This window comes from Sorex fumeus, unplaced genomic scaffold, assembly GCF_029834395.1.
Source record: "Sorex fumeus unplaced genomic scaffold, SorFum_2.1 ptg000072l, whole genome shotgun sequence".
NCBI lineage: Eukaryota > Metazoa > Chordata > Mammalia > Eulipotyphla > Soricidae > Sorex > Sorex fumeus.
In genome coordinates this window covers 68,299,531-68,324,371 of record NW_026606129.1, presented here as the reverse complement: position 1 = coordinate 68,324,371, position 24,841 = coordinate 68,299,531, and the positions used below count along the sequence as shown (strand labels likewise).

Sequence of the window (24,841 nt, the reverse complement as noted above, 5' to 3'; positions counted from 1 at the left end):
TTATGATGGGCATCTAGTGAAGCTTTGGAGGAGGTGCTCTTTAATATTGGACTTGTACAGCTTCTTGCATACTGGTCTTTTGTTACAATTGGAGTAGGCCAGTGGATTATTGTTGCAGTACAGTTTAGGTGTCCAGGATTTTTTCCACAGAATTAGGTGATAAAGGCTGGGATGAGAGTCAAGAGTGCTGGGAGTGGGAAATGTAACTGCAGCTCCAGCCTCTGAGAAGGCCATGGCCACTTTGGGGGAAGCCACGCCCCCTACAAGGAGGCCACGCCCACCGCCTGTCTCAGGGACACTCCCATCCAGGAACCTGGAAGTGCGGGCCAGAAGAGGTGGATGGGAAGACCAGAGGAACTTGTGCAGGTGTTCCCCAAAGTCTCCTCTGGCTGCCCAGTGAAGGGGGTCCAGAGCAATGGAAAAAGGGGGTGCAAGTGGTGTGCATGAAAAGGACGAAGCAAAAGCCATTTTTTAAAAAAAAATGTACACGGTATAAATGTATAAGTTTTCTGGTGATTTTCACTAAGGCTTTGATATATCTTCATTTTGTTTGACGCAGATATATCACTTATTTTTCTCATTTTGAAACTAAGCTATATTCCACTCACCAATAATTCATCTCTCATTCTATCAGAGAATCTCTACAAAAGCAGTATTTTAAGGAAAATCAGTTCTGAAGGATCTTTTATGAATATGCATAATGCAGAAGACCCCAATTAAATTTCCAACAAAGCATTGCCATTTTGAGTAAACAAAGCCATTTCAGTAGGGGCACACGATTTGCAAGAATTGCAGTCTAGAAATTAATTACTAGTGTGACATATGTCAAAACAAAATTTTTAAAGAAAAGAATGCTGTTATAACCATGTATTTTATCTATTTGTTTGCATGCAAAGTTAGTATTCTCTGGTGCTCCAATATATTCATTTATTCAGCAACTCCTTTTTTTTAATTTTTATTAGTGAAACACCATGAGGTAGATGTAGACTTACAAATTTTTATGCTTGGGTTTCAGTTATACAATGATCGAGTACCCATCCCTCCACCAGTGCCCATTCTCCACCACCAATGTTCCCAGTATCCCTCTCACCCCCCATTCCCCCATCCCACTCCACCTCTGTGGCAGAGCATTCCTTTTTGTTCTCTCTCTCGTTTTGGGTGCTGTGGTTTGCAAAAGAGGCATTGAATGGCAATCATGTTCTGTCTATAGTCTACTTTAAGCATGTATCTCCCATCCTGGAGGATCCTCCCAACGCCCTTTATTTAGTGCTCCTTTCTCTATCTGAGCTGCCTCTTCCTCTAGCATGTATTCAGCAACTCTTAAGAAAGTAAAGAAGGTTCATTGGCCCTCCTCCCTTTTCCTGCACCCAGGTGTAAGCTACATAAATAATGCTTGTGAGTCAGAAAATATGTACAGAATGAAGATATAGTACAGGTGATATTTTGAAAGGCAGAAGTCATCTTCACACATAGAACTAATTTTGAAATTAGTTCTATCTTCAAATGAAAATTTTCAAAGATCTATATCAGCTCCACCATGCAACACAAAAGGTTGTGGAATTCAAAGTTTTAAATAGCAGGTACCCTTGCTAGTGTTTCAAAAAGAAGATCTGTACTCTATAGTAAAAAAAAAAATTCACAACCACCGGGAAATAAAATGAGGGGTTTTGAATTTCGATATTCTGCTAACAGATATTTATTTATTTTTTAATTTTTATTAGTGAAACACGATGAGGTACAGTTGTAGACTTACAAATTTTTGTGCTTGGGTTTCAGTTATACAATTATCAAATACCAATCCCTCCACCAGTGCCCACTTTCCACCACCACGGAACCCAGTATCCCTCCCACTCCCCATCCCCCCCCATCCCACCCTGACTGTGTGGCAGGGCATTCCCTTTTGTTTTCTCTCTCTCCTTTTGGGTGTTGTGATTTGCAAAAGAGGCATTGAGTGGCAATCATGTTTGGTCTATAGTCTACTTTCAGCATGCTTCTCCCATCCTGGGAGGATCCTCCCAACACCCTTTATTTGGTGCTCCCTTCTCTGAGTTCCCTTTTCCCCTAGCATGTGTGGCTGGCCTCCAGGCCATGGAGCAAAATTCCTGGTACTAATCTCGGCCACTCTTGGGTGTTAGTCTCCTATTTTGTTACTTTATGTTCCCAGACAAATACAATCTTTCTATGTCTATCCCTCTCTTTCTGACCCATTTCGCTTAACATGATACTACTGAAACCATTTGTATACAAGAAAATGAAATGTGTTTCATAGAGACTTCCAAATAGAAAAGCAAAACGAAACGAAAAACTCAAAAGATATGATGCAGATGTATACATACCCTTTTCCCATCAAATGGATTTAATAGAGACTCCCAAATAGAAAATCAAAAATCAACCAAGATATGATGCAGATGCATGCATATCCTCTTCCCAATCTAGAAATACAGCAAGTCATTACACTGTGCTTTAAATCTCTAACTTATGTGTCTGTTGTAGCTCTATAAAGCTGGGGTGAGGGTATTCCCAGGATGAAAAGTCTTTCCCCACATCAGGTGGTTGCTCAGGGTCCCCTGGAGGTGCTCCTGAGACCAAGCTGCACAGGGGACTGAACCCAGACCTCAGGCCTGGAGAAGCAAAGAGTTTAGGCCTTTGGGTCATCTCTACCAAGCCCTGAGATTGAAACTCTGAAAAACACATTTCCCCAACTCAGCAACTTCTCTTTTCTCTCCATAGATCTATAAGGGCTGGAGAGAGAGTACAAGGGTTACGGCTCTCACCTTAACAGTGGACCAACGTAATCCCGAGCATCCCCCCCTCGAGACCATCAGGAGCAGCCCCTGAGCACCAACCCAGGAGTACCCCAGCACACCACTGACTGTGCCAACTCCCCAGCCACAAAGAAAAACAAAACCAAAGCAGCCAGGCGCTGTATAAATCAACCTATTAACTTCAAGGAAGCCTCCCCAAGGGCCAGGGATAGAGCCCCGCAGTAGGGCAATTGCAAGGGCAGACCTGAGTTCAGTCCTTGGCACTGAAACACAGCTTCTCTTGTGTGCGACAAAAGCTACAACACACTGAACATACAGAAGTGCAGATTCAGCAAGGATATACAGTAATCACTTAGCTTTCTCAACCGAAAAGAAAGGCAGCAGATACTGAATCCCAGACTGTCAAAAAGAGTTAAAAGGCCTGAGGCATGAGCAGCTGGCAGGTCACACACACTCCCCAGCTCTGTGGTGTCATCAGCAGGAGGGCGAGAGAGCACGCTTGCTCCCCCAGAGTGCTGCTTTGGTTATCAATTTCCCATTACTCAGTATGTTTCAGTAATTAACCAGAAGTCTTGCCCATAGGGTTTTTTTTTAATATGTCGGCAATTCTTTTTTAATATGTCAAACAGTTAGTCGTTGGAGAATGGGCATTCTGATCACTGAGTTTGCTCTTTCAGCAAACTAATTCTATTCACTTACTATCTGGAGGTGAGGAGATTAAAGAGAGTGCTTTAAAAATTGACACTTGTTCCCCTTTTTGATTTTTAAGTTCAAGGAACAAAGCCCATCACTTTTTCACACTTCAATGATGGAACTGAGTGAGTTACCTCTCACAAAAGTGTGCTCTTGTAGCCTCAATATAGTCCTTGGATGCCCTGAGAGAAAAAAAAGGGCCAAGAACTCAGCTGGAAGAACAGACATTTCTGAATGATACTGTGAATGAAGCAGACTACTTACTCAAAACTTTGAGATAAAGATGTTCACAATGACAACAATTCTGTAAGATTAAAGGTTTTGGGCCAGAGTGCTGGTAGGGCATTTGTATGTGGGTTGACCTGGGTTCTATTCCCAGCATCAGGTATGGTCCCCTGAGCACTGACAGGACTGATTTCTGATTGCAGAGCCACCAGATGTGGCCCACAAAGCTTTTATAGGTGACTAACAGTTCTAAATTGGGGCCAGAGAGAGAATAAAGTGGGTAGGGTGCTTGCCTTGCACACAGTCAACCTGGGCTCAATCCCTGGCACCCTATATGACACCCTGCCAGGAATGACCTTTGAGGCCAGGGCCAAGGAGGAAGCCCTGAGCACTGCTGTGTGTGGTACCCATCAAACAATAAAAAGAAAGAAAGAAAACAGTAAAGGTTCATAACCTGCTTATAAGATATAAAACCCAGGTCAATTTGTCGACTTCTTTCAAAATGAAACATCTCTAATAATAGTTTAAATAATAATAATTTTTAAAAATTGTTTGTTTTTACTTTGGCAGTGCTCAGGGCTTACTCCCGGATCTACACTTAGTGATCACTCCTGGAGGGGCTCAGGGGGCCATGGGGAGGGTGGCACAGTTGAACCCAGGTCAGTCACATATAAGGAAAATACCCTACCCACAGTGGCATCTCACCAGCCCCCAAACTGATGTTTTTTTCTAAAAAAATAGGGATCACACCCAGTGGTGTTGAAGAACTCTACAGTGCCAGGGTTCAACCTGGGGGCCTCACATGTGCCAGGCGTGTGCTCTGCCCGTTGTGCTACATCCACAGCCCGTTACTGACTACAGACTGATTTAGCATTAGTTGCTTTCAACATTTCTTCTCCTGAAGAAAACCCTTCAGATTTCCAAGAGCAGTGACACAAAGAATGCTGATCATCCTTAAACACGAAAATAAGAGTGATGAGGCAGGGGAGCAGCTCAGCAGCAGAGCACTTGCCTTGCATGTGTCAGGCCCTGGGTTTGATCCCCAGCACCACAAAGAAGCAAACAAAAAAAGAAACAACAATATTGAAACCCAAGCACAAAAATGTGTAAGTCTGCAACTGTACCTCATGATGTCTCACTATTAAAAAAAATTTTAATAAAGAATAAAATAAAATAAAATGTATATAGAGACCAAAAAAACAGCAACAATATTAAGAATTGCATATTTTATGCTTTCTATCAGAAGTCAAAGAAATTCACTATAGCCTGACAGAAGCTCTGGGCAGGCGCTGACTTATGTACTTATTCATCCATCTAATTCAAGGGACTCTTCTGTTTCACGGATCTCATTATTTATCAACTGCTCAACCTCTCTTCACCCAGGTGAGAGGGGCCATCAAGAACAAATTTCCTAAAAACCAGACTCATTTATTTGTGGTTGATTTTCACTGGGAAAAAAATACAAAAACCCCAAAAAACCAAATACCTGCAATCTTCTATAAAAGTATATATAGTTAGGACAGTTCAATGGTCCCTAGTCCCTTGGCCAATGAAAATTATTTCTGACCCACATTTGCTGTGACACTAGCCAGTAAAAGAGGAAGAACATTTTGATATAAACAGCATTGTAGTGGTCACTAATACAAGTTGATTACTTTCTTTCTACCATGAGTACTTCGGTAGAAATTATCTTTGGAGATAATTTAAATGCAATTATCTTTGTTCATTTTACATATTAATTACTCCATGCCTGAGATCAAAAGAACTATAAACTGATTACAATGTAGGAAACATGTATAGTATTGGCATTTAAGTTTTGCTTAGAAACTTAAAAAACTAAAAATACAAGAAGGCAAAAACAAAGAATCTTTGCATAAAAATTTACCATGACTAGACATTAAATTTAACTGTAAGGAATCCCCGAAGTCTCTTGGTAAAAGCAGCACAATGCTCTTATTAGCAACTATAAAATCTTTCCCAAAGATTTTTCATTTCATTTCATCATCCTGTTATTCGTCGATTGCCTCGAGCAGGCCCCAGTAACGTCTCTTTCATCCTAGCCCTGAGATTATATTCAAGGCTATTTAGGAGAATGAGACCCATCATTGTTACTGGTATTTGGCATATTTGGTACGCCACGGGGAGTTTGCCAGACTCTGCCCTGTGGGCAGGCTACATTCGATAGCCTGCAAGTTTGTCCAAAGTAGGAATAAGACAATAAGATGTCATAAAAAAAAAAAAAGTTCTGTTAAGATGTCGCTCGGCCGCAAATGCGGCCACGCGGTTCCGGGATCTGGATTTTATAGTCTCTGAGTCTTGGCCGCTGATGGGATTACACGGCGCCAGGGGGCCAGGTGGTGGGTGTGACCCCCGCCTACTGGAATTTGGAGGATCTGGGTGGAAGATGCTCAACTCCAATTCGAGTAGGCTTGGAGGTCTCGGCCCCGGAACCCGCGTGGCTTTGTCCCTCTGCCAGTACCTTCATGTGTGCGGAGAGTGGTCTCAGCGTGGTGGTGGCTGGTCCTGGAGGTCTTCGGCTGCCGTAGCCCTGGTCGGGGCGGGGAGGAAAGCTCAACCCGCTCCCCTCCAAGGGACTCCGGGAAGGAACACCCAGGCGCGGGGGCAGAGACTGCACTGTTCTCGTCCGGGATCTGGATTTTATAGTCTCTGAGTCTTGGCCGCTGATGGGATTACACGGCGCCGGGGGGCAGGTGGTGGGTGTGACCCCCGCCTACTGGAATTTGGAGGATCTGGGTGGAAGATGCTCGACTCCAATTCGAGTAGGCTTGGAGGTCTCGGCCCCGGAACCCGCGTGGCTTTGTCCCTCTGCCAGTACCTTCATGTGTGAGGAGAGTGGTCTCAGCATGGTGGTGGCTGGTCCTGGAGGTCTTCGGCTGCCGTAGCCCTGGTCGGGGCGGGGAGGAAAGCTCAACCCGCTCCCCTCCAAGGGACTCCGGGAAGGAACACCCAGGCGCGGGGGCAGAGACTGCACTGTTCTCGTCCGGGATCTGGATTTTATAGTCTCTGAGTCTTGGCCGCTGATGGGATTACACGGCGCCAGGGGGCCAGTTGGTGGGTGTGACCCCCGCCTACTGGAATTTGGAGGATCTGGGTGGAAGATGCTCGACTCCAATTCGAGTAGGCTTGGAGGTCTCGGCTCCGGAAGATAAAAAGATCTAATAAACACATCTCACCTCTTCATATAGGTTGTTTGAGAAAATTTTAAATGTTCTTGAAGAAGCTGATACCTGTGCCTTCTGCTTAACTATTTCAGAAGGAACTCAAATCAGGCAAGCAACCAAAAGACAGAAATTTAGTGATATCCTAAAAATCAAGTAACTGCCTGGAAGACTAAACACTTTCATAGGCAAAAAAAGTATAAACTTTAAAAAAAAGCATATGCATGGACTCTGTGCAGGACATCAAAAAGTGGTTTGTTGTTGTTGTTGTTGTTGTTGCTGTTTTTTAATGCAAAATAATGTACACACGTTTCATCAGCCCAAAACTTTTCCTCACTTGTCCTGTCTTGATCTTCCCATTTTAGCCACACTGGACCACGTGCATCAATACCTAAGCTCCTTGGTAGCATGATGCGCGGTTACTCTTTCTGTGACCCAGCACCTCGGATGCCATCCTGTACCACATGAATGCCACTTCATATATATCTGATGAAAGAAGGTACCAAAAGGGGCTTGGATTTACTGGAAGTGAAGCACACATTAGCAGAAACAAGACTGACGATCAGGTGGTGATCCGTGAGCTTCCATTCCCCTTTCTGTCCCTCGGCATCCAGACCTCTCCACCATGTGACACCTGGGAATAACTCCATGCATTCTCAGGCGCCGCCTGACATTTGAGTTCATATGGGTCTAGAATAGCCTAAACTCACCCCTGATCATCAACAAATAATGTTCCTGTCAACCCTGGTGATATCTCAGGGTCAGATATATATATATATATATATATATATATATATATATATATATATATACACCACCTCAAACCCTTATGTCCAGCATTCTGCCTTCAGTAAAATACTTATTTCCAAATACCAAAACAACTAAGAATGGGTCACTCACCTCACACGTTAAAACTGCTGTCACTAAATAGGCAAGAAATAACAAATGTTGATGACGACAACAAGGAATGTGAAGCTTTATGCATAGTTTGTGGGACTATAAATTGGTACCATTGCTATGAAAACCGGTGCATTAACAAATTAAAAATGGATCTACGATAAGATTCAGTAAGTCCTTTTCTGGGAATATATCCCAGAAATTTAAAAAAAAAAACCCTAAGTATTGCAAAGAGATAACTGTAGCCCAAGCAAAAATGGAATCAACATATGACTTGAGAGGCAAGTGTTTATTGATAAAAAAGTAGATAAGAAAAATGAATATATGTGTATCTATACATGTATAAATATGTAAATGTGTGTATGCAATAAGGGAATATTACTTATTCATTAAAAAAGCAGCATAGGCATCTACAGCCACATGAACAGACCTTCACTGCTTTAACTTAGTGAAATATGTGAGACAGAGAGAAAAATGCTATATGATCACATTTTTACATCAAATCTAAAAATATGAACTCACAGAGACAAATAGGTAATTGGCAGAGGTAGGCAAAATAGGTGAGGTAGTCACCTACTGCATATCAGAAACCTGTTACAAGAAAGTTTTTATAAGTTGTCATAATGGGGGGAAAAAACAAACCCTGGGTCAGAAAGATATTACACTTGCCTTGCACACGGTTGACCCATGTTTGAGCCCTGGCACTCCATATGGTCCAAGTAAGTCATTTCTCCTTAGTCTTACTTCCCAATAAACTACTTTCACTGTGTCCAGGGACTCTCCTAGCAGTGCTTAGGGAACCAAAGTCCAGGGCGTACAGGGCAAGTGCTCCTGTTCTGCCTCTCCAGCACAACCCTGACACTTTACTTATTGTGATGTACTGTATGTATTTTTTAAATATATAATTTTCTCTTCTTCTAAGTGATAACACCATGAGGACAAGACACAGGTATCAACCTTACAAATCAACGAAGAGGAACTATCTGGATTTTGATCCCCAGCTTTAGTTGAATAGTTGACAAATAAAACTACATCTTGCCATTTGGGAAGGAATTAACTTTTGTATTACTTAGAATAGAAAATAAATGACTATGATAAGAACAAAAATAGACTAAGGCCTAAAGTCAGGCATAAACTGTTACTTTTGGTCAGAGTAAACTTTGACAGACTTTTTAATCCATGTTCACAAATCAGGATGGAAAATAAAATATTGTCGAAGCTTTGCATGAACCTCACAGGACCCCTCTCGGCATCTAAAACTCTGTTCTTGTTTTTTTTTTTTAAGAAAGTGAAAAAGAAATTAAAAAGGCAAGAGCAAAGAAAGAAAGGGGTACAGTAGTTCATTGTATTTTTCAATTCAAGAGGTCAAGAATAAAATATGACCCCAATTACTTGATCACTTCACTTTACATCCTGTTAGTCATCATTTTGCTTGAGCAGGCGCCAGTAACATCTCCATTCATGTGCTAGTGTAGCCCAGTGGCCTCTGCTCGCTCCAGGAACATGAAGAGCCTCAAACTGATCATTCGGGGTCTTAATGAAGAAGTCTGACCATCTCCTAGGTGGGTAGCCACGCGATCTTTTGACATCCTGTGGAATCCAGTCAGTAACCGCTCTAGTCCAGCTGTTGTCTCCAAATTGCATTACGTGTCCAGCCCATCTGATTTTCAATGCCTTGGCAAACGAGACAGCATTCCTGATTCTCAATCGTCAACAGAACTCCAGATACTCAAGCATAGCTCTTTCAATTCCTCTTTGGAAGACCCGAATAGCGTTCTCATCCTGTTTTCATAGCACCCTGGTCTCTGACGTGTATCTTAACACAGGCAGAACGGTGGAGTTTAAGAGTTGTGCCCAAACTTGGAGGTTCTTTGTCCTCTTAGCTATTTCTTCGACACTCTTGAAGAAGTTCCAAGCTGCTTTCTTCCTCCTGCACAACTCTGGTGCCAGGTCATTAGTTATGTTGAGTTCTCAACCTAGGCACACATAACTGTTGCATTTGGAGATGTTCGTTCCATTGAGAGCGAATGGAACATCAGGAATGAGTCCGTTTCTCATAAACATTGTCTTTGTGAGATTCAGCTGCAGTCTGACCTTTCCACGGTCAAAGTCGGCCATCATTTATGCCACTAATGTTTGGTGTTATTATAACGATGTCATCAGCAAAGTAGAGGTGGTATAGTTGCTGACCATCTATCTTCACTCCCATTCCTTCCCATTCCAGTTGTCACATGACCCCAATATGTCAAGGAAATAGGAATTGTCTACTTTTGAGCCTTGGCATGAATATTTGTGGATCTTCATGCTTCATAACCCACCATGTTCTTACATTACATTTTTATTTCTTAAAGATACACAAGCCCCCACATAGAACAGCCGGTTTTTTCCCCCTGATCTGCGCGGGACAGGAACTGAGCCCAACCTCCCAGCAACAAAGCTGAAGGTCTCCGGGAACTCTCTCCCCATTCCATTCAGGTACAGCCCGCCCCCAAGGCCTGGAACTCTCTCTGGGCATGCGCAGCTAGCTCGATCTCATAGAACAGCCGTTTTTTTCCCCTTATCTGCGCAGGACCAGAGCAGGGACTCTTTCCAGAGCCGTGGCCGCTAATGTGGCCGCAAAATATTCTCCCACTACATATGCCCTAGGAACCATAAGCTACCTTCTTAGATGGAATCTTCTCTATTTTAGCTCAGCCACTAGAAACTCAGGAGCCAATAACTCATAAGCCTATCTCAAGTCACACTGCATATCAAGCAGAATAGTAACAGTGAACATGAAGGACTAAACCACACTTGTCACAATGGTAAAGCAACGCAAAAGCCCACCAAACTTTCTTATTGAAGAGGCTAGCCCAGAAGACATCAACAGTACTGTAGTGTTAGACGACCTCTCTGACAAGGAATCAGAATGGAGCTACTTAGGATGCTTAGGGAACTAAAAGAAACAATGGAAAGCAATGCCAATAAAAGACTAGAGGATTTGAAGGCAGAAATGAGGAAAATGCAATCGGAAATGTCAGACCTGAAGAACCTGGTAGGCGAATTGAAAAACTCAGTGGAAGGCCTCAGCAGCAGAGTAACAGCCGCTGAGAACAGAATCAGTGAGCTCGAAGATGAAGTTCAGAGACTCTCCAGGAAAGAGCAGAAAATGGAAAAGAGACTCACTATTCGGGAACAGATGGCAAGAGAAGATCGTGACGAAGCCAAGAGGGGTAACATAAGAATTATTGGAGTCCCAGAGGGACAGGAAGAAAACCTTGATGAAGAAGAAACTGTCAAAAACATCATTGCTACAACGTTTCCAGAGCTGAAGAAAACTTGTGACCACATTCAGGAGGCCCAAAGGGTACCAGCTAGAAGAAATCTGAATAAAAATACCCCAAGACACATTCTGATCAAAATGACCAAAACTTTAGACAGAGACAAAATTCTGAAAGCAGCAAGATCGAAGAAAGAAATCTCTTACAAAGGAGCATCCTTAAAATTCACAGCTGATTTTTCTGATGAAACACTCATGGCCCGAAAACAGTGGTGGGACATAGTGAAAAAACTCAATGAAATAAATGTCTCTCCAAAAATACTTAACCCAGTGAGACTCTCATTCATAATAGAAGGAACAACACACAGTTTCACAGACAAACAACAGCTCAGGAACTTCATAGACTCCAAACCATGGTTACAAGAACAACTAAATGGGTTACTTTAAGGCTAGAAAGGCCCCTCAAATACACCAAATTTCAACAGAACAATGGGACAAAATCCCATAACAATAATCTCTCTCAATGTCAATGGGCTAAACGCACCAATTAAAAGACATAGAGTGGCAGGATGGATTAGAAAATTGAACCCAACATTCTGCTGCCTGCAAGGAACACATCTCAATAGTCAAACACAGACTCAGAGTCAAAGGCTGGAAAACAATCCTACAGGCAAACAGCTCCCATAAAAAAGCTGGGGTAGCCATCCTAATATCAGACCACATCGATTTCAGAGTGAAGAATGTCATAAGAGACAGTGAAGGCCATTTCTTATTGATCAAAGGATCCGTACAACAGGAAGAACTTACAATAATAAATGTATATGCACCGAATGAGAGACCAGCAAAGTACTTAAAACAACTACTCATAGATTTGGAAAAAGACATCAATAGCAACACAATACTAGTGGAAGACTTCAACCCCGCTTTGTCACCTCTTGATAGATCAACCAGACTCAAGCTTAGCAAGGACATACTTCATCTGAGGGAAACAATGAAAGAAAGGGACTTAGTAGATATATACAGGACACTTCATCCACAAAAAGCTGAATACACATTCTTCTCAAGTATACATGGAACATTCTCCAAGATAGACCACATGCTGAGCCACAAAACATGCCTCCATAAAATTAAGAAGATAGAAATTGTATCAACAATCTTCTCAGACCATAATACGCTGAAATTAGAAGTAAATCACGCACAAAAACAGAAAACTAAATCAAACACCTGGAAATTAAACAGTGCGCTATTGAACAACGAGTGGCTTAGACAGGAAATCAAAGAGGAAATCAAAAGATTCCTACAAACGAATGAAAACGAGAACACGAGTTACCAAAACTTATGGGACACAGCAAAAGCTGTGTTAAGAGGAAAGTTTATAGCTCTACAAGCATTCCTCAGGAAGGAGGAGCGCGCACACATAAGTAACCTAACCTCACAGCTTAAGAGCTTGGAGAAGGACCAAAGAAAAAGGAGCACAACCCGAACAGGAGAAAGGAAATAATTAAACTCAGAGCAGAGATTAACGAGATGGAAACCCAAAAAACAATCCGAAAGATCAATGAAACCAAGAGCTGGTTCTTTGAGAAAATTAACAAGATCGATAAGCCTCTGCAAAACTCACAAAGAAAGGGAGAGAGAAAACCCTAATAAACCGAATCAGAAATGAAAAGGGGGTCATTACAACAGAAACTACAGAAATTCAAAGGATCCTCAGGGAGTACTTTGAGAAGCTTTATGCCACGGAACATCAAAACCTCGAGGAAATGGATAAATTCCTAGACTCCTACAGACTCCCAACGCTGAACCAAGAAGACCTGGAATACCTGAACAGACCTATCACCATCAAGGAAATTGAAATGGTAATAAAAAATCTCCCCAAGCACAAAAGTCCTGGCCCAGATGGATTCACTAGTGAATTCTTCCAAATCTTTAAAGAGGACTTACTCCCAATCCTCTTTAAGCTTTTCCACAAAATTGAAATATCAAAACACTTCCGAACAGTTTCTACGAAGCAAATATCACACTGATACCAAAAGCAGACAGAGATACCACAAAGAAAGAGAATTACAGACCGATATCCCTGATGAACAGATGCAAAGATCCTCAACAAACTACTAGCAAATAGAATCCAACTACTCATCAAAAAGATCATACACCATGACCAAGTAGGATTCATCCCAGGGATGCAAGGATGGTTTAACATTCGGAAATCAATCAACATAATCCATCATATCAACAAAAGAAAAGATAAAAAGCATATGATTATATCAATAGATGCAGAGAAAGCATTTGACAAGATCCAGCACCACTTTCTGATGAAAACCCTAGCCAAAATGGGTATAGAGGGGACCTTCCTCCACATAATTAAAGCCATCTACCACAAGCCTACAGCAAGCATCATCCTCAATGGGGAAAAACTGAGAGCCTTCACTCTAAGATCAGGGACAAGACAAGGATGCCCACTATCTCCACTGCTGTTCAATAGAGTACTGGAAGTACTTGCAATAGCGATTAGGCAAGAAAAAGATATTAAGGGCATTCAGGTAGGAAAGGAAGAAATCAAGCTCTCACTATTCGCAGATGATATGATACTCTACTTAGAGAACCCAATAACCTCCACCAAAAAACTCCTAGAAACAATAGACTTGTATAGTAAAGTTGCAGGCTATAAAATCAATACCCAAAAGTCCATGGCTTTCGTATACACAAACAGTGAGAGAGAAGAAAGCAACATGAAAAAAACAATCCCGTTCACAATTGTGCCCCAGAAAATCAAGTACCTAGAAATCAGCTTAACTAAGGAAGTAAAGGACCTGTACAAAGAAAACTACAAAACTCTACTTCAGGAAATAAAAGAGGACATGAGGAAATGGAAAGATATCCCCTGCTCATGGGTCGGGAGACTTAACATTGTCAAAATGGCAATACTACCAAAAGCATTGTATAAATTCAATGCAATCCCTATAAGGATACCCATGACATTCTTCAAAGAAATGGAGCAAACACTCCTGAAATTTATATGGAACAATAAGCCCCCACGAATAGCTAAAGCAATTCTTGGGAAAAAGAAAATGGGAGGAATCAACCTCCTGAACTTCAAACTGTACTACAAAGCAGTAATAATTAAAAGAGCATGGTACTGGAACAAAGGCAGAACTGCAGAACAGTGGAATAGGGTTGAATACACTGATATCTCCCCTCAATCATATGATCATCTAATCTTTGATAAAGGTGCAAGTAATGCGAGGTGGAGTAAGGAAAGCCTCTTTAACAAAGTGTGCTGGCAGAACTGGATGACTACATGCAAAAAAGTGGGCTCAGAACTCTGCTTGACACCATGTACAAAAGTAAGATCAAAATGGATTAAAGACCTCAACATCAGACCAGAAACCATAAGGTACATTGAAGACAAAGTTGGCAAAACCCTCCATGACATTGAAGCTAATGGTATCTTCAAAGACGCCACGCCACTGGCCGAGCAAGTGAAAACAGAGATAGATAAATGGGACTATCTTAAACTAAGAAGTTTCTGCACCTCCAAAGAAACAGTGACCAAAATACAAAGACAGTCTACAAAATGGGAAAGGATATTCGCCCAATACATATCTGACAAGGGGTTGATATCAAGGATATACAAAATACTGGTTGAACTCCACAAGAAGAAAACATCCAACCCCATCAAAAAATGGAGCAATGAAATGAACAGAAACTTTCTCAAAGAAGAAATCCAAATGGCAAAAAAGCACATGAGAAAAATGCTCTACATCATTAATCATCAGGGAGATGTAGATCAAAACCACAATGAGATACCATCTCACACCTCAGAGACTGGCCCACATCCAAAAGAACAAAAGCAACCGATGCTGGCGCGGATGTGGCGAGAAAGGGACACTTCTTCACTGTTGGTGGGAATGTCGACCGGTTCAGCCCTTCTGGAAAACAGTATGGATGATGCTCAAAAAAATTAGAAATTGAGCTCCCATTTGACCCAGCAATACCACTCCTGGGAATATATCCCAGAGAGGCAAAAATGTATAGTCGAAGTGACATCTGCACTTGTTTGTTCATTGCAGCACTCTTTACAATAGCCAGAAACTGGAAGAAAGCTGAATGCCCAAGAATAGATGACTGGTTAAAGAAACTTTGGTACATCTACACAATGAAGTACTATGTAGCTGTTAGAAAAGATGAAATCATGAAATTTATATACAAGTGGTACAACATGGAAAGTATCATGCTAAGCGAAATGAGTCAGAAAGAGAGGGATAGACAAAGAAAGATTGCATTCATCTGGGGAATATAAAGTAACAAAATATGAGATTAATAGCCAAGAATAGCTGAGATCAGCACCAGGAGGATTACTCCATAGCTTAGAGGCCAGCCGGGCATTCTAAGGGAAGGGCAGCTCAGATAGAGAAGGGAGCACCAAATAAAGGATGTTTGGAGGATCCCCCAGGAGGGGAGATGCATGTCAAAAGTAGACTATGGACTGAACATGTTTGCCATTCAAAGCCTCTTTTGCAGACCACAACACCCAAAAGGAGAGAGAGAACAAAAGGGATCACCCTGCCACAGAGGCAGGGTGGGATGGGAGGGATGGGAGTGGGAGGGATATTAGCCATGGTGGTGGAAAATGGGCACTGGTGGAGGGATGGGTATTTGATCATTGTATAATCAAAACCCAAGCAAAAAAAATTGTAAATCTACAACTGTACCTCATGGTGTTTCACTAATAATAATAAAAAAAGAAAGAGAACAAAAAAAAAATACACAAGCCCCTGTGGCAGGGCATTCCCTTTTGTTCTCTCTCTCTTATTGGGTGCTGTGGTTTGCAAAAGAGGAGGGATGGGTATTTGATCATTGTATAATTGAAACCCAAGCACAAAAATGTGTAAGTCTGTAACTGTACCACATGATGTCTCACTATTAAAAATTTAAAAGAAAAAATACACAAGCCCAAGGAAACTTCGAAAAGGTTTTTAGATGAAAGACAATCTAAATAACAGGAGGGGTTCAAAGAAGCCAGCAGAGCTTCCTGACTCCCCCTGCCTCAGGGGGGCCACAGGGCCAAGGCGGGGCCCTCCTCCAGTAGCTTCAGCTGCTTGCTATTTGGTTTTCTATTAACTCTGAACTTTCTTAGATTTGAATCTGAGCTACAAGGGAGGATTTAAGCGCACATGAACAAACATGCATGACAGCATTGTAATTCTAGGACAGGAGAGATAGGTAATGTCATAGGCAGGTCTCATTCATTCTTCAGTGCATTCCTCCCACATAATTCCAAGTATTGGTGTGAATCTAGGTCACAAAAATGGCTAAAGGTCTTGTTCCATATGCTAAAGTTCTATGAAAAGACACAATTCAAGTCTTCTGCAAAGAAAACCCATGTTTCAATCTTATCAATATCAAAATGCAACACTGGCTTCAGTATTAAACACAGCAAAAGAAAATAAACAATCAAAAAAGATAAGCTTTGGATTAAAAATTTATAATAGTGAATTAGCTGCCAACCTGTTTCTTTAGCATAAATACAGTTCATTTTGTTGGGGGGTCACACCTGACAGTGCTTAGGGTTCATCCCATATGGTGCTGGGACTGAACCTAGGCCTTGTCCATGCAAAGCATCTGCTCAGCCCAGTGAGCAATCAATGCTACTAGCACAAATACAGTTCTGATATGATTTTCACTTTTGCAATGAGGACTGAACACTACTTGTATTTTTAAATGTCATGACCCAATAAGACTGTGTGAAAGGAAAAAAAAAACCACAGCAGACTTTGATTTCTCATGTAAAATGAGTGAAGGGAGAGAATGAAAGAGGGAGAGAAAAATGCATTAAAATCTGTTTCTTTCCTTGCTATATCCAACTTTCCTAGCTCCAAGCACAACAAGGGTTTTAGCCACTTCCATCCTCTGTCTCCTAAATTGCTCGTCAGAGTCAATTACACATCACCAATATCTGTATTTGAGGGTTGGAGAACTTTGAGCCCCGTCAGCAGTGATTGGGGCCTCCTCCTGGGTCTGTGCTCAAAGGGTCACTCCTGGTTGGGCTGAGAGGAGCTGCAGTTGGTAGCAGGCAAGGCCTCTTAGTGACCACTACGGTAGCTCTTCAGCTGCCCAATATGAACATTTTATACCCCCTCCAAATATTTCAACATAGCGTATACGATCACCAATGTCAACATTCTCTAATAAACCTAATCAAGCTGTAGTCATGTGCTATTAAAGTCTAATCCTCTGCATTTCATTGATAACAACCAGCCATTTAGAAGTTACTGAAGGTGAACGAAACAAGAGGGAACCCCACATCTTCTGATTAGCATCTCCAAAATCCTTTTTCATTCAATGTGTATCATGATTGCAGCAGTCCCCCCTTACCTGTGGCCTCACTTCCCACTGTTTCATTGTACAGTGAGATATCTGAAGTTGTGCTGCGTGTGCTGTTAACACCCCTCATGGGAATCCTGCTTCTCCTCTCCTGGCACCACGTGTTAGCATGGAGGAACTCGCCCAGGGGAGGTCTGGCAATGGACTTCCTATAAACGCCTAAACGCTCAGAGCACAAATATGTATTGGTTCTCATGGACACCTTTGCTGGGTGGGAAAAGCTTTCCCCGCCCACACTGAGAAAGCGAGAGAAGCATTTCTAAATTTATACTTCAGGAAATAATCCCTAGATTTTGCTTACCTAAGTCACCACAGAGAGGAAATTTTTCACTTTGAAAGCACCTCAAGAGGGGCCAGAGGGATAGAACAGAGGGTAGGGCATTTGCCTTGCACACAGCCAACTCAGGTTTTATCCTTGGCATCCTATATGGTCCTCCAAACACTGCCAGGAATAATTCCTCAGTGCAGAGCCAGGAGGAACCCCTGAGCAAAAATTTTTTTCAAAAATCTCTAGATTTTGTCTCTGCTCTAAAAAGTATCAGGGCTGGAGCAATAGTATAGGAGTTAAAGTTTTTGCCATGCATACAATCGACCTGGATTCAAGACATGGCAACCTATACAGTCCCCACACATCCACCAAGTGTGATCCCTGTGCTCAGAGACAGGAGAAAACCCCAGACACTGCCAGGTATGATTACACACACACACACACACACACACACACACACACACACACACATGTCAACTGCACAAAGTCTGGCACCCGCAGTTGTCAGGAAGTAGGAAGTAATTTAACCACAGCCTACAAACCTCATGAGTCTTGGCTCTCACCCTTGCTATAGTCTCAGTACAGATAAGCTCCAAAGGCAAACCTGAAAGGGGGGTCTCTTTGAACTACTGAATGGGACGCCCCTTTTTTGGTTTTTGGGTCACACCTGGCAATGCACAGGGGTTACTCCTGGCTCATGCACTCATGAATTACTTCTGGCAGTGCTCGGGGGACTATATGGGATGCTAGGAATTGAACCTGGGTTGGCCTCGTCCAAGGCAAATGCCTTACCCACCATGTTATCGCTCCACCCCGGGAGGCCCTTTTAAGCCAAAGACTTCTTACTGGACTCAGGGACTCTAAATCTTTTGCAAACCACAACACCCAAAAGGAGAGAGAGAACAAAAGGAAATGCCCTGACACAGAGGTAGGGTGGAATGGAAGGATGGGGTGTGGAAAATGGGCACTGGTGGAGGGATGGGTACTTGATCATTGTATAACTGAAACCCAAGCACAAAAATTTGTAAGTCTACAACTGTACTTCATGGTGTTTCACTAATAAAAATTTTTTAAAATTAAATTAAATTAACTAAGTATGTTATCAATTTAGGACAGCACAGTGCAGCAAGCTATTCAAGAATATGGAAATACTGTTTTACTTCACCCAATTAGAGAATTACTTACCCCAACAAAATTCAGTCTGGTAGTTGGGTCTTACCAAAAACCAGGAAAACTGGATCCCTGTTAGATCAATTATGGCCTAAATGGAGGAAGCCCTAGCAGGTTATCTTAAGCACTTTCACTGCTATCAAACTTCACGGGATTTCTAGTCGAGTTCCTCTCTCCAGGGAAAAATCAACTCCATCAAGATCATCCAGCAACCGGACTCTGACATATAGTGAATCAAACTGTTGCCGTAAACCCACTGAGGACTTGAAACTTCTCTAGAAGCAAACCCAACACAACGGCGCTGGAGAGAAGATACAGCAAGGAAGGCATTTGTGGTCTTGCATATGGCCAGGCCAGGGTCTGATCCCTGGCACCTCCAAATGGTCCCCTCAGTCCACCAGGAATGATCCCTGAGCACAGAACCATGAGGAAGCCCAGAGCAGAGCTGGGAATGGCAAACTTTTTTATAAAACAAAAACACTAAGGGCTGGAGCTATAGCAAAAAAGGTTCTTGCCTTGCATGCAGTCAACCCAACCCCCAGCAACCCAGGTGTGGCCCCAAAACAACAATAAAAACATTGAAAGCTATGTTAAGTGTCTGTGGCCAGTAAAGGCAGAAACTAACAATTTCTCTTACAGCAGACATACCAGAACGCAAACGACAGGAACAGAAGCTAATACCCCGGGCACTACTTTCCTGTGTCCTTAAACGTTCTGCCCTCTTTGGGCCAGGAGAGCTATTCTCCTCCAGGGCCAATAGTTATAAAAGCTGTCTAATCTATCGACTTTCTCCTTTAAACTGGCAATTCTGCAATCCAGTAAACCACTGCCAGGGACCCATTAATACTGTTACCATGAGATCTCTCTCCCTAAACATACAAAGCTCCATGCCTTTGCCAGCAGGAAGCAATTATTAGACTCATGTACCCCTGAGAGATTTAAGGGGATGGAATCTCGTGGGAAGAGGGGATGTGACAGGCAGGTAGTTTGGGGTAAAATGTAAAATTTAAAAAGAAATTGTCTAGGGGCCTGAGCAATAGGACAGCACAGGGCACCTGTCTTGCATGGGGCCAGGGACCCGCCAATAGTGCCAGACATCCCTCCCTCCCTCTTCCCTCTCTCCTCCCTCCCTTCCTTCCTATCCCTTCCTCCCTCTGTCTCTTCTTTCTCCCTCTCTCCTCCTTCCTTCCCCCGTCTCTCCTCTTTCTCTCCCCCTCTCTCTCCTGCCCTCTCTCCCCTTCCCATTTAGTCCATCTCTCTCCTCTCTCTGCTGTCCTGCGTCTCTGTCTGCCTCCTCTCCCCCACCTCCAACATTTCTCTAAATTTCTTTCAATAAAACTTTTTGATTTACTTATTTTAAAAAAGGACACTTTGAGCACCACCCCATTCATATAATCTTTATTGCAATCTAGTGTTATAACTGTTGGATTTGTATTATTTTATTACTCTGATTGTGCCTGGTTGGTAAATTAACTTTAACATGGAGGCATGCCTACATGAAAAACATCACATGTACAGAATGAAGGCCAGCACTATCCTCAGCCTCAGACAGCTACTGGAGGTCCTGAGTTAAGGTATCAACTAGTTATGCTTATACAAGATAATCTATAATATGCTCAATAGAAAATTAATCACATTCAAAGCAAAGTTACTTTGCACTTTGCCAAACAAACTCAATGAAGCAAATGAAAGAAAAGCCTTGACGCTGATAATTTTTGAAGGAAGAGTTCGCTTGCTTGTGTCTTATTTCACTTCTTGTGTTATTCCCAAATCCTGTCTAGCAAGCATGATTCCAGATTAAGAATACCTAATCATTTAAAACCAAAACCATTGTAATAGTTCATTTGTGTGTCAATTCTGCCATCTTCTGGCTATAAATAGAATCACAGGTGTAGGTAACCTGAACAGCAATTTCTAAATGAGAATTTCCTCTTTCAGAGTCTAAATTCTATCCACTCATTCAGGAACATAAGCCCATCACACCTTCCTCACTTATAGGATTCTTCTGACACAAACATCTAGTAATTAGAAAAGATTTAATTGCTCTAAACAGTAGTCTTCTCTTGCCTGATAAGATAATCTAGATTCTAGACAGGAAGCCAACTATCTTCTCAGTAAAAACAAATATATAATCTTTTAGGTCTTGTTTCTAAAGATTGCTCAGAAAATTTCACAGACTCCAAACTTTAAATGGGTTTCTCTTGGGGCTGGGGTCATAGTACAGTGGGTAGGGCGTTTGCCTTGAATGTGGCCCACCCAGGTTTGAGTCCCAGCCAGGAGTAATTCCCGAGTGCAGAGCCAGGAGTAACCCCTGAGCATTGCTGGGTATGATCCCCCCCCCAAAAAAATGGATTTCTTACTTCTGGACCTTTCCACAACAGAAATGAGTCATAATTTCATTGGAGGCAACAAAATCCTCATGAATGGATGCAACAAAATATTTACAGATTTCTACCAATAAAAAGTGGCAGTGATTAATGGTAGGTGAATTAATTTCCTTCTGATGGTACTTTTTTAAAATACTAATTTTTAAAATTTGAGCTAACAATTTTTATAGATTTAAAACAAATTTACTCATAACTTTGAAGATCAGGAGTCCAAAATGGGTCCAACTAGCTAAAAGCGACATATCAGTGTGGTTATTTTGTCTGGAAGCTATAAGAGTGCACTCATTTCCTTGGTTTTGGAGACCACCTTTATTCCTCCATCTGCAAGGCAGAAGCAGAGTATCTTAAAAGCACTCTCTCACTCCTGCGTTCCTCTTTACAAGAGCCCATGTGATTGTTCCAGGCCCAGTGAGATAATGCCAAAATTCTTTCCATTTCCAGATTGTTAGCTTAATTATATCTGCAGTCCCTTTTGTCGTGTTAGGTAACATTTCCACAGGTTTTAGCATCTAGAATATCTTTATGAGGTCATTATTTAATTTACCAGAGTAACTGAAAGACAATTTTAGGACTCTTAAGGAGGCTTGTTCTTATTTTAACAGACCCTGAGTGATCTCCGTTTATAATACAACCTATGTTAAATCATTTTCCACCTCCAGTTCCATGTTAGAAATATTACACTAAAAGGCAAAAGACAAAAATGCTCCTGGAAGGTTTGCTCCACAGCTTGGAAGCTGGCCTCACATGCTGGAGGAAAAGGCAGCTCAAATAGAGAAGGGAACACCAGGTAAAGTGTGGTTGGAGGACCCGCTTGAGATGGGAGATGTGTGCCAAAAGTAGACTATACATTGAACAGGATGGCCACTCAATACCGTTAGCGCAAACCACAACACCCAAAGGGAAAGAGAGAACAAAAGGAAATGCCCTGCCACTGAGGCGGAGTCAGGTGGAGTGGGGGATGGGATAGAGGGGGAGGGATACTGGGATCATCTGTTGTGGAGAATGGGCACTGGTGGAGGGAGGGATGGGTCTCAAGCATTGTATGACTGAAACACAAGCACGAAAGTTTGTAAGTCTGTAACTGTACCTCACAGTAATGCACTAATAAAAAATTTTAAAATAAATAAAATCACATTAACAGCAAAACAAAATGCCCCTGGAAGTACACAGAGAAGTGGTTGCTTAGGGGGGCTGAAGTGATAGCACAGCAGGTAGGACATTTGCCTTGCACGAGGCGGATCCGGGTTCAGTCCCCAGCATCCCATATAGTATCCAGAGCACCACCAGGAATAATTCCTGAGTGCAGAGCCACAGACAACCCTTTAGCATCACTGGGTGTGACACAAAAAAAAAAAAAAGAAAGAAATGGTTGTCTTTGTATTCTGTTATCAATATTATGCAGCACTTTAATACTCACAACCGTTGAAAACTAAACTTTGAATCCAACTAATTCCCTCCCCAAACAATAATATTTTTAAAAGTGCTACATGTAACCACTTATGTGGCACGGGACTAGAGTTAACACTTTTGGGGGACACTTACTTATCAAGTGCTAGGCTGAGTGCTTCGTAAGTGTTTAGTCACCTAATCCTTGTAAAACCTGAGAGAGGGGTGATGTTAGGTTGGATGACACCCTGTTTTTCAAGATAGGGGAAGGCCAACTGAGTGAGGTTATGCAATGGCCATAGACACACAACAAATACCCAAACAAATCACAGTTCTACACTGATCTGTGAAACCTAACAGCTCATGACCCACACATTGCTTCTTGACGAAGCTCAAGATAGGCCCTTAACCAAACACGATGGCCTCTCTTATCTGCATTGCAAACCATAATGCCCAAAAGTAGAGAGATAGTAAGAAGGAAACTGTCTGCCATAAAGGCAGAAGGTGGGGTCAGGTGGGGGTGGCAGGAGGGATGCTGGGGACATTGGTGGTGGAAAATGTGCACTGGTGGAGGGATGGGTGTTCAATCATTTTATGACTGAAACTCAATAATGAAAGCTTTGTAACTATCTCACAGTGGTTTAATTTTTTAAAAATATAGCTTCCGATTATATCATAAATGCTTTCTTGAGGTAGGGAAGGCTGGGACCGCACTAGGCAGTATTCAGGGCGAAAGTCCTAGTTCAATACTCATGAATCACTCCTGGTGGTATGCAGTGAAATGCACCTGCTACCATATGTGGTACCAGGGATCAATCTGAGCTACATGCAAGGCAAGCCCCTTAACTCTTGTACTGTCTCCGGCTCCAAACTTACTACTTTTACAGTCTTCAAGGAGTCTGTTAAACTGGGATCATTGTTGGTGGAGAATGAGCACTGGTGGCGAGATGGGTACTCGATCATTGTATAACTGAAACCCAAGCACGAAAGTTTGTATGTCTACAACTGTACCTCATGGTGTTTCACTAATAGAGAGAGAGAGAAAATAAAAATAAAAAAATAAAAATAAAATTAGTTTCTCAGCACCAATCACCAAACTAGATATGTAGCAGCTCTCAAATAAGAAAAAAGTGTGCCATCACAAATCAATTCCCTTCGCTCCTGTGAATCCTAATCACAAGCTATCTGAAAAAAAATAAGGCTGTGTTAAGTATAATGCTCAGACTCCCAAAGACATAGCTATTCCTCCTTCATGAGTCTGGTACCTGAATAAAAGTATTAGGGATTCTTGATTGTAGACCCAATAACTGACCAAGTCACCTCTTGTAGTATTAGAGGGTTCCTAAAAAACCCAACTTCACCCTAGATGAAAATGTTCTTTCTTCACTCATTCTATAATAAAGCTGGGCTTAACTTTGTTCTATGAACTAACACTTCCCTGAAATAAAGGGCCAATGCAAAGCTTCTCCTCACTCTTGTTCTCTTAATTAAATATATCAGTAAAATGCACTGTGCTAGGCCAGGACTCACCGCCATGGAATCTGGTCCTCTCCAGCACACCAGGGAGAGAAAAGCAAGCTCCTGAAATAGAACACAATCTGAAACAAGGGACGGAGGGAGTCGTGAGGACACTGGCGTGATGGTGGTAGAACAGTCCCTGCACATAGATCTGGAAGAACTGTCTCTCCCCATCAGCTGCTGGAACTTGGCGCCAAGCCCCAACCCTCCCCCTGACCCCGGCACTCTCTCCGTCCTCTTCTTCCTCTCCCTCCCACAACTCTCCTCAGCTTTGGGGCCACACTTAGTGGTGCTTAGGGCTCTCTTCTGGCTCTGCACTCAGGGATAACTCCTGACATGTTTGTGCTACACTCAGGGATCATTCCTGATAGGGAACAACATCGGATGCTGTGGATCGAGCCTAGGTCAGCCGCAAGTACCCACTGTACTATAACACTTGTACTTGCGTTACATTCTCTCAGGCGCTGGTGCTATGCCAACTGAGAAGCAGGTGTGTACTTACTGAACTTAGCTATTGAAGAGGTGAAGCACATGACAAAGACAGAACATGCCAAAGGAGACACACATGTGCTATGGCAGGCTCAGGGGACTATATGAGGTGCCAGGGACCCATATCTGAGTTGGTCTGATCCAACCTGCTATACTGTTACTCTGGCCCCCAGAAGCACTTTAACTAGAGTGACAGCTTTGGCACAAGGACAGCTCAC

General features: G+C 42.3%; 1 protein-coding gene across 1 annotated transcript in view; it reads right to left on the bottom strand.

The window, feature by feature from the left end:
- Positions 1-24,841, bottom strand: part of SLC25A26 (solute carrier family 25 member 26) — a 124,041-nt gene that overhangs the window by 74,358 nt on the left and 24,842 nt on the right. Inside the window, 2 exon segments of the mRNA XM_056129706.1 lie at positions 3,593-3,640; positions 6,878-6,984. Coding sequence (XP_055985681.1) covers positions 3,593-3,640; positions 6,878-6,984 — 155 coding nt within the window.